Source organism: Corvus brachyrhynchos, unplaced genomic scaffold (genome assembly GCF_000691975.1).
Source record: "Corvus brachyrhynchos isolate BGI_N302 unplaced genomic scaffold, ASM69197v1 scaffold245, whole genome shotgun sequence".
In the NCBI taxonomy this organism is placed as follows: domain Eukaryota; kingdom Metazoa; phylum Chordata; class Aves; order Passeriformes; family Corvidae; genus Corvus; species Corvus brachyrhynchos.
The window spans coordinates 3,440,504-3,450,962 of record NW_008238988.1 but is presented as its reverse complement, the minus strand read 5'-3'; the positions used below and the strand labels follow the sequence as shown (position 1 = coordinate 3,450,962).

Here is a 10,459-nt window from a genome sequence, read left to right as displayed (position 1 = left end):
GGGCTCCGGGATAATGCACTTACTATGCTCCTCTACATAATATACTTGTATGCATTTCAAATATATTCCTGTGATCCATAAGTTTAACTTAAATGGGGGCCTACAGGGAAGCAGGGGCGGGACTTTTGGTCGGGAGCTGTAGTGATATGACAAAGAATAATATGGGTACAATTTGAAAGAGGGGAAATTTAGGTTTGATATTGGGAAGTAATTCACCGCTGTGAGGGTGGGCAGGCCCTGGCACAGGGTGCCCAGAGAAGCTGGGGCTGCCCCTGGATCCCTGGCAGTGGACGGGGCTTGGAGCAGCCTGGGATAGGGGAAGGTGTCCCTGCCCCTGGCAGGGGTGGCACTGGATGATCCTTAGGGTCCCTTCCGACCCAGACCATCCTGTGATTCTATGAAATGTAAAGGCAGGCAAAAGCTCACGTAGGTTTTGAGTGTTGGGTAATGCTCAGTGATTTCACATCTGTGCAGTGTCTGGATTGACAGGATTTGCAGTGTGGGTACATCCTGCACTGATGAAATGGCCTCTCCTGGCTTTTAGTCTCTGTTTTCTTCTGTTCCTGCATCTTATGTTAGGGGACAGCCTGCTCTGGGGACTTACACCATCTCTGGCAGTGATAGTCTTGAATTTTTAAACTAAATAGGCCTGATCTAAAAATGCTGTGATATTATGTGGGTTTTTCTTGCTGAGTATTTTGTCTTCTTCTTCAGTATGACCTGTCAGCTTCCACATTTTCTCCAGATGGCAGAGTGTTTCAAGTGGAATATGCTATGAAAGCTGTGGAGAATAGCAGGTAAGATACAAATATCTGCATCAAATATCTGCTCTTTTGGCCTCTTTTAAAGCAGTGTTGTTGGACTAGAGAAACACGAGGGCATTGCGGGTAAAACTGTGGTGGTAAAATGAGTTCTGATCTAAAAGCCCGTTTTAAGGATGTGGATTGAGGTGCTGAAAGACTGACACACTCAGGGCCTTCCTTGTAAATGTATCAGCTTCCTAGGGATTCCTCAAGGCATGGAGGACATCCAAGTGCTGCTGAAGCTGCATCAGCTGCTCTGGGAGTGTCTCTCTTCCCTGGAGTGTGTGTGAAGGAATGTTGGGAAGTGAAAATCCCAGCTGTGCTTTAGGGGCAGCAGGATGGATTGGCAGGGCACAGACGAGGTCACCCAGGCGTCTGCTTGTAGCCACAGGCTCCAGATAAGGATTAGAATCACAGAATCCCAGGATGGTTTTTGGATTGGAAGGGACCTTAAAGACCATTTAGTGCCATCCCCTTGTTGTCTTCAGTGCTGGAGTTGTGACAAACCTACTTTTGGGGATATCATGTCACTGTTTCTTCTGTCTTGGTAATTCTGTGTTACATATTTTACACTGTGTGTGAGAAACTGACATTTTTCTTGTCTTTCAGTACAGCAATTGGGATAAGATGCAAAGATGGTGTTGTCTTTGGAGTAGAAAAATTAGTCCTGTCCAAGCTTTATGAAGAGGGGTCCAATAAACGTCTCTTCAATGTCGACCGACACGTTGGGATGGTAAGGTGCCATTTCATTTTAGAGCTGCATAAATTGTAAGGTGACCTCCCCCAAAAGGACAAATTCATGAATCAGAGAATCAAAACCAAGTAGATTAAGAAAGTAATGTTAATGTGTCTATGTACAGTCAGAAATGCCAGTGGGTTTTTTACTGTTCTCTGTTATTCTTGGCACAAAAACATATATAAGTAAAATCCAAACTTAAAATAGAAGCTTGAAGCTGTTCTAAATTTTTAGAAATGCTTTTCCAGTTGTTCAAGCTTGTAAATATAAACACAAGTATTAAAATGGTGCTTTTTTACCCAGTTACCAAATAAGGTGTGTTAAGGGAAAACATGCTGCATACAAGATTGTCTTCTCAATAATGTAAGAATCACCTGAATTCCTTAAAGACTGGTGTATGGAGGACTGGCCTGTCCATACTGTTGATGTCAGAACAGTGTCAAGGAGTGGTTCCTGTGTGAGAGAAATGCCTGAAACCTGGTGAATACACATGATATGGAGCATTGATTGAGTTGGTGTAGTTACCTTAACACGAAGGTAACTTCGGTTATTGATTTTCCCAGAGAAAAACTCTTTTAATGTATAGTCCCACTGGCATGTAGTGAGGTTGGTGGCAGGTGGGCAGTTTGAATTGCCCTGTAGAATGAGTATCATGGGCTATTGCCAGGTGTGACATGCTCTCGTTCCAGGCAGTCGCGGGGCTCCTGGCAGACGCCCGCTCCTTGGCAGACATCGCCCGGGAAGAGGCTTCCAACTTTAGGTCTAACTATGGCTATGACATCCCCCTGAAGGTAAGACAAGTGCAGTTCTCAGGGGTTTTGGCTTTTATTTTTGACACGAGAATGACATTTTATTCTTTATTTCTGTAAATAAGGGTTTCCAGTGTTTTGTTTTTCCTTTTTTCCACGCAGCATCTTGCAGACAGAGTGGCCATGTACGTGCATGCCTACACCCTGTACAGTGCTGTCAGGCCTTTTGGGTGCAGGTGAGTCTTGCAGACACACTCTCTTTGTAAATATCTTTTGGTTCATGCTTGCTGGAACTATTTCGGTTGTCTTGAATTCTTTTTTGAAACCTGGAATTAGTAACCCACAGTTCATCTCCTAAAGATTCCCTTCCTCTTTCTTTTTGTGTGTGCCTAAAACCTCAGGTGAAGAATTCAGATTCCCATAACACTGTGCTAGGCTTCTACAGAGCTGGTCAATTTGTCCCTTGTTTTTAAAGTTTAAGGGTTTGTGCCATAAGGCTGTGACAGTGGTGAAAGCAGAACTTCCCTCTGCAATCATCCTGCTTGCCCTGACACCTAAAGAGCAGGTTACAACTCCTGAGGGATTCTAGTACAAAGGGACTGATAAACAGATATGCTGCCAAGTTACTGATCAGTAAAATGTTTCTGGCAATGTGCAGGTGCTGTTCTGAGGCAAATTGCTCAATAGAGTGTAGCAGGACAGGAGGAGTTTTTCTCCAGGAAGGGTGTAGGAAAACTGATCTGGTGTAGTCTCTGTAGTTCTCTGTGTGTTGGTAGAAGGACAGTTTTTAATTTCTCTTTTCTCCTCCAGTTTCATGTTGGGGTCCTATGATAGTGATGATGGTGCACAACTGTACATGATTGATCCATCAGGAGTTTCATACGTGAGTGTGTCAAAAATATTTCCATCTTAGCAGAAGTTCCCCTTCTTAAAGTTCCTAGTTGGGAAAATAGTAAGTGTTGGTCCAAAACAGCTGTTGTTGTTTTCTCCTTTTGCCTGGGAACATCTCTGGTGAATCACTGCTGCTTGTTTGCATGTCCTTGTTAAACAAACATGTATTTCTTAGAACTGCAGTCTGAGAAATGAGTTTAAAGCTTGTCTCTTAGAAATTTGGGAGTTCATTCCATCTGGCTATGTCCAATGAAAACTCCTGTGCACTGCCCCAAAAAGGCAAGAACTGTAGTGATACCCCTTCACTAAATACTTCAGGTAAGAGAGGGCTGTTTCTCTGGCCTGCCAACAGCAAACCAAATCAAATTAGAATTGTTGTTAATTGTTGTTAGTGCTGCATTTTCAGCTGTAACACACAGGTTGATACACACACATACTGTTGGATCTTTTAAAATTTTCTTGCAGTACATCCAGGACCATGGCTGTTGAGAGAAATAGAAATGCTTAATTTTTATGTGCTTACACTTCAATTACATTTGCACAGTAGGTGGGTTTAGTTTGGGGTTTGTTTGGATCCTGTAGAGCTTCTGTAGTTCCTGTAGAACTTCTCTCTTCAAACTAATTCTAGTTTATTCTTCCATTTACTGTAATAGCAACTAAAAAAATCTATTACAACATTTTGAGCTGATAAGTTTCTGTCCTGGGATTACTGAGCACATCTCTTTTCTATCAGCAGTGGTGGTACTTGATGTAGTAATTGGGCTCTATTCAACCATTTGGGGATGTGCCCCAAGAGAGAACAATACCAAGGTTACTCTTTAGCCTCTCACTGTGAGTAGGGTGAGCTTGTCATGTGCTAAGTGACAGTAAGAGCTGTAGAGGGTCTAGTATTTAATTAAATTTGAATATTGTGTGTTTCTTTTTTTTTTTTTTTAGGGTTATTGGGGTTGTGCCATTGGTAAAGCCAGGCAGGCTGCAAAAACAGAGATAGAAAAACTTCAGGTATGGTCTTACAGTATCATTGTGCTGTCTCAAGACAAATATTCCTGGTTTATTATGTTACCTTTTGGGTGCCTAAAATACATAAAATGCAGAAGAAGCGGGTGAAATATTTCCTTGTACATTTGCCAGTGAGCCAAGTGAGAGAATATAAAAGTATAAATCTGTTTTTCATTCTGAATGAAAACTATAGGGCAGCATTGTGCAGGGTGCTATATCTATTATTTCCCAAAGGTTTTAGATGATTCTTTTGTTTAACAAGTTCAAAAAGGCTGCTCCTGTTAAGGACAAACTGGTCTGTGGAGAGAAGACAACCAAAAGGTATTGAAGTGTCCCTGTAGCTCACTGAAGTTATGTTAGAATCCTGAAAGATTTCCATCTTCCTCATGTGTTTTAGTATCTGACACCCTTGGAGTTGGAGACAACATGGAACCAAATCCTTCTCCTGGTCTGTCTCATGTAATTTTTATGTGATACTCTGTTAGCATCTTATTTTGGTCTGCAGAGGGATGTCACAGCTGTTCGTGGAAAGGTTCAGAGTTTATGTGATTGTTGTATTTTTAAGAATAGCCTATTTATGGTGCTGTAGCACCATGACTGAAAAATTGAGGAAAAATTAGAATGTTCTAGACTCGATTCATTCAGCTTTGAATCTGGTTCAGATGCTTGAATACCAAATTAAAGATGAGAAGCCTACATGATCATTTGATCTTTATACTGGAATTGCGGCATCTGGGAAATCATCATTTCAATTTCCAGGTGTGCACATTGGCAAAAGACAGCGCTGTGTTGGGTTACACACAATCTACTGCAAATAATTAATTTTCTGTGCAGTGCTGGGATTTTCAAAAACTTCTGCAGTTAATAATGTGAATTACTGGAACTTTACAGTCGAGCCTGTAGAATGCAGTAGATGGAACAGAGGTGTGGCACAACAGGGCCCAGCTGCAGGTGTTGATTTAGGGGCTTGTTTGCAGTGTCCCCCATAATGTGTGGGATCCTGTCACAGCTCTGTGGGGTGAGTCCAGCCCTGCATGCCAATGCCTTTTGTTCACTGAGGACTGGGCAGGTTTCCAGGTCGTGGCTAATTCTGACAAGATGAATTTGTCAAAGCTAAGATGGGAAAAAACCAGAAGTACAAAAGGTTTTGTGGGGTGAGCCTACAGGAGCCTGTAAGCTAAGATTTGTTTGTTGGAAGAGATGACTCCTGGTGGAAAGGAAGAGGCAAGCAGGGAGTCAGGACTTTAAACCTGCCTTAGGGGACTGCAGAGCAGATCCTGTGTCTGGGGAGGATACAGTGTGTAAAACTCACAATGTAGCTGAGGGTGCAAGAAGAAAACACTGCACTGATCACATCTCTTGCATGTTATGTTATGTCTGTAAAGTCAGCTGTTGGAAAACTTGTAGCTGTGTGGAGACTGCTTCAGTCTCTTGATCTCCTGCAGCTCTGATACTATTACAACTTTTTGATATATGGACACAATCATGATTAACTCGTGGGATCAAACTGTTCACATTGTTTACTTTCATTGTCTGCAGAATTAACATACCTGGGATGGGATAACGGCAGAAATTAAACTGACTTCAGTTTTCTCTCTTGTAAATATGCATGACAGTAGTAGAGCTTTAGGGTTTCCCGTTTGACTGCTAACTTGATATGCATGAGTACACATCATCATTTAAATGTCTGTGTGACACAAGTTACATTTGGACTGAGTGTCACAAAGGCAGTGGGTCTCTGTTTGGGGAACTTCTCCAGATGGGACTGTGATGGCACATCTCTAACCAGGCACAGGCATTTCTTCTCTGGCCCGTTGCTTCACCCCAGAAAGGGCTGTGACACTCCACATGAACTCTTGTCATCTGAATCCCTTCACCAGTACCTCACAACTACCTTCCATACTAAGGGTTTGAAAACATTTTGGGAATTGGAAGAGATGGTAAATTGCATTAATGGAATGTAGAATATATTACTGCTTCATAGGCCAGAAAAGTTGACCTATAAAACACAAGTTTATTATGTCATGGAAATTTGCACCAGACTTTGTTCTGATTAACTGTGAAGCTGCCAAAAGACTGTGATATAACTGAGAAAATATGAATTGAGATGCTGATGCCTTGCTCAGGCAGGCAGTTGGTTGTTAAACAATATTCTCCTCTTGGAGCATTACTTAAAACCCAAAATTGCCTGTAAAAGTGTTGGTAAGACCAAAAGTATTACTGTGCTGCCTAGAAGGAATACAAATATTACATGTGAAAATACGGTGCCTCTCATTGTTATTTTATATCAGTTGAGCATAAAGCATCTAGGAACAAATCAGGCTTTTAGGATGCCAAAATCACCTGTGTAGCTTCTAAGATTTCAGCTGATGAGTGCTTTAAACTGGGGAATTTCCAAGTAGTATTTTTTTCACAGAATCTTTCAGTTGTAATATTATTCCCTGGAAGAATGACTTGCATAGAGCAGGCTGAAAGATGCACGGTAGAGAAGAAATGTGGTTCTGGTCTTTCTGTTACTTTGACTACTGAACATGAAGCTCATTAGGCACATGCACAGCCTCTCCTGTTCTGGCCTTGTGGAAGATTTCTATTCTCCTTATAGAAATCTTATATCTGTGTGTCTTTTGCCTACAGATGAAGGAAATGACCTGCCGTGATGTTGTTAAAGAAGTTGCAAAAATGTAAGTCTCCAACTCGTTTTTTCAACTTGGCAAAAATCCAGATTGGTGAGCTTGCTTTGGCTTCAAACTCAGGCTGTTCCTTTTAAATTGGGTATCGTGTGTTAAATTGTCTGACTCCAATCCCTGGTTTTAAAATACTTAGACCAGTGACAGAGGAGGGGAGACTCCTTGGCATCCTGGTTCTGAAGTAAGAGTTGTTTGAACAATGACCTGATGCTTCAGAGAGAAGCTGTCCGCAAATGATGCTGAGGTCCTGGACCCACCCTAAAAAAAAAAGACTCAAGTGCTTGGGAAAGAAGCAAAGTAGAACTTCTTTAAAGGAATATATACAGTATAGCTGTATTATTAGACATTTAAAAATAATTTCTAATAATGAAAATACTTCTGTTCTAGTTCTGCTTCAGCTCAAACTCACCAGCAGCGCTAGACAGGGTTCTGTTTTTCAGCTCAAATTCAGCTCCTCAGTAGCATTTAGCAAGATAACAAAGATTTTAATAACTTTTAAACCTAAAATACTAGGCACAGTCCAGAGCAGAGATTTCTGCAGGAGCTTGTAAAGGTACACTTTGTTGCAAAAGTCTTGTAATCAGCTGAACATAAGAAACATAAGAAGGGCTTATAGATCATCTCAGCTAACAGAGACAGGAGGGTCTATAAGCATAGAGGGGTATTTCCCTGGACACCAATGTTCACTTCAGACTTTTTATTTGTTTCACAGTACTTCCACTGGAAGTACTTAGTGTGGTGCTGAGGGTATCCTGCCTTCCTCCATCATCTCCAAGGTTTCCATGTTGGGTAGGAATAGCTGGTGTTTTTCAATTTCTGACTTATTAGTGCTTTCTGAAGCAAGCTAAGAAGTACAAAATACAGGCTTCTCAAACAGTGAAGCCAAAGGTTATTGTGAGTTCTGCTGTTTTGAGTGTCTCAGCTCAGGATTGTTCCAGTTTGTTTATGTGTTCTGCCACAGGATGAAATCACATCAGTTTTGTTACTGCAGTGTAACATTTCTATCCCACAGCCTAAGCAGTGACTTTACTGGTCTGGGAGGCACTGTGTATGCTATGATACCACTTGGGGTTTAAATTCCCATTTCCATGTTTGCCATAAGCACCACATTGGAAATCTTAAGTACAGACTTCTAATTAGACACAAGATACTGTGGTGGTGGGATTTAGTGTTAAGTGTAAACTGAAGTAAGATTTACAGGGGGAAATGCAGGACACTCCAAGCTGTATTATAACTGATTTAGCAGAAGCAGTGATGATGCAGCCTTGGTTCTGCAGTATCTAAATCTTAATGTTTGTTGTAGTTAGGGCAGCTTGAACATCTCAACCTGCATCTTGGCTGTAATGATTTAAAGTGTTTTAGACTAGCAGTTAAGCCTGGAAAATTCTCTGATGGTGTTTGGCGGGGAGAAGGCACAGGGGGAGCTATTAATCATAAGGCTACTTTAACAGAAGAAATCTGTGACAGGAACAAAGTATATTTAGCCTGTTAGTATATTTAGTCTGTTCTAATCTGTTCTTTCTCTGTTCTTTTCAGAATCTACATAGTTCATGATGAAGTAAAGGATAAAGCTTTTGAGCTGGAACTCAGCTGGGTTGGAGAAAGTAATGCATTTCTGTAATTTCTATACCACTCCAGAAAATTTATAACTTTTTGTAACTAAAGTAAAACATTGTTTCTTAAATTCACTCTGTATGTCAGGGTCCTTGTGTGAATTGTAATTAAGACATACTCTTTTTATTGGCAGTAACCAATGGAAAACATGAAATTGTTCCCAAAGACATCAGAGAAGAAGCAGAAAAATATGCCAAGGTAAGTTCTGACTTGGGTGTTGTCTCAGTGCTTCACTTGACAACCTGTTGAGTTGCCTGGAAAAGGTATCATTCCAACACACATCCCTTCTGTGTTAGCTGGTGTTACTGGGAAGGAGGAGTAGGGAAGGCTACAATGAAACCCAGGGATAGTTCTTGCTCTCAGAAACTCTTAATTCACAGGCTGCCACACATGGTGCCTTTCTCCTTCAAAAGTAAATGTGTTGATGGGAGCTGTCCTGCTGACTACAAGGGTTTGGACACAGTGAGAGGGTTGTGAAGCTGCAGCAAAACTTGTTTATTGTAGCCTGATTTATAAAACAACTGTTAGACTATCCTTTAATTATACTTTCTTTTTTTAAACAGGAATCTTTGAAAGAGGAAGATGAGTCAGACGATGACAATATGTAACATATTGTTACTCCAAAACAAGTCCAACTTTTCTTATCTTAGACCAGGTTTGTTTATAATGCATTAAAGCATGGGATGCTGTTATGTACTTGTTGGAAGAAACCGACTGACCAACTTGCACTAATAAATTTTCCATTTTACTGTCTCTTAGCTTTTATTTCAAAAAAATATAGGCCAGCAACTGTACCTAAACAGACATTAGGAAGGAAAGACATTATCAGGCTGATGTTGTGTCCTAAAGCATTCCATTTGAGCCAGGCCATGTACAGAGAAACAATATGTTTAGACATTAGACAAGTCTCTTGTTTATGCTGCATAGTTTAGAATTAAAAACCAGTACTCTTGTTATTCCTTGATTAACCAATAGCACAATTTGGCAGTTTGTTCACAGTTGCAGTCTCTGGTTGCTCTTGGCAGAAGAGATGAGAACATGACCAGCTCTAACAGCAGGTTACAGTTTAAGGTGACGTGCACAGCTCACAACTCCTAACTGCCTATGTAACAACCAGGAGTTCGGGAAAAGGAGTGTCAATCTGAAGTACTAAGCCTAGGCTTAGTGGAGGAGTAGCAGGAATTAAAAACTAATTCAATTTAAAACAGTGCTTGTGTTAAGTTCCAAAGCTGTGAGATCTATTAAGCAGTGTAACTGGAATTAATGCTTGAAGAGCCAAACTATTTTTAAACAGTTTTATTCTGTTTCTTAACACGCTTCTGAATCAGCTTAATCAATTGCTGACCTTTGCAAAAGTTCAAAACAAGGTTTGCTGCTGTCATTCCCCACTTCCTAGGAAAACAGACTGCCTCTTCTAGTCACTTCAAAGTTCTGAAGCAGCAGGTTGGATGGGGCTGGGAGCACCCTGGTCTGGTGGAACATGACCCTGCCCATGGCAGGGGAGTGGAATGAGATGACCTTTAAGGTCCATTCTAACCCATAAGATTTTCGAAGATAAAAAACTGTTCTGTTCACCACCTTAAAACTCAGTTAAAATTGAAGTCTTGTTTGTGCATGCAGTTTAAATTCTAACAGCCCTGCTAGTCTAAAATGCATACTTGTGTCATGAATCAAACTCCTCAGCTTTAGGAGTACATATTCTCATGTTCACTAGCCCTTAAAACAGAAGCTTTCCCTTACAGGTTTATTTTTATAGAGGTAGTTTGGAAAATACCTGGCCTTCTCCAGTCTCTTTTGTACCAGGATTACAAAGCACAGGTTCTACTTCCTTTTTGTGACATGGGAAGGTCAACAGAGAGAGATGGCTCTGACTGTGTCAGTTCAGACTACCTGAGCTCCTGCCTCTCCAGCTGGACAGAGCTTTTGGAGGCTGCTGGGGCAGAAGGGGGGAGCCCGAGCCACGCTTAGTCATGGCCAGCG

At 41.2% G+C, this 10,459-nt stretch overlaps 1 protein-coding gene across 1 annotated transcript; it reads left to right on the top strand.

Annotated features, from left to right (window-relative positions):
• The first annotated feature begins 23 nt into the window (after positions 1-23).
• On the top strand, positions 24-9,232 carry PSMA3 (proteasome subunit alpha 3). Its single transcript, XM_017738885.1, has 11 exons — positions 24-47; positions 715-797; positions 1,413-1,536; positions 2,229-2,330; positions 2,451-2,524; positions 3,099-3,171; positions 4,116-4,181; positions 6,813-6,859; positions 8,402-8,469; positions 8,613-8,677; positions 9,043-9,232. Exons 2-11 carry the CDS (start codon positions 775-777, stop codon positions 9,085-9,087), a joined length of 687 nt encoding a protein of 228 aa, XP_017594374.1. The 5' UTR covers positions 24-47; positions 715-774; the 3' UTR covers positions 9,088-9,232.
• Positions 9,233-10,459: the final 1,227 nt, after the last annotated feature.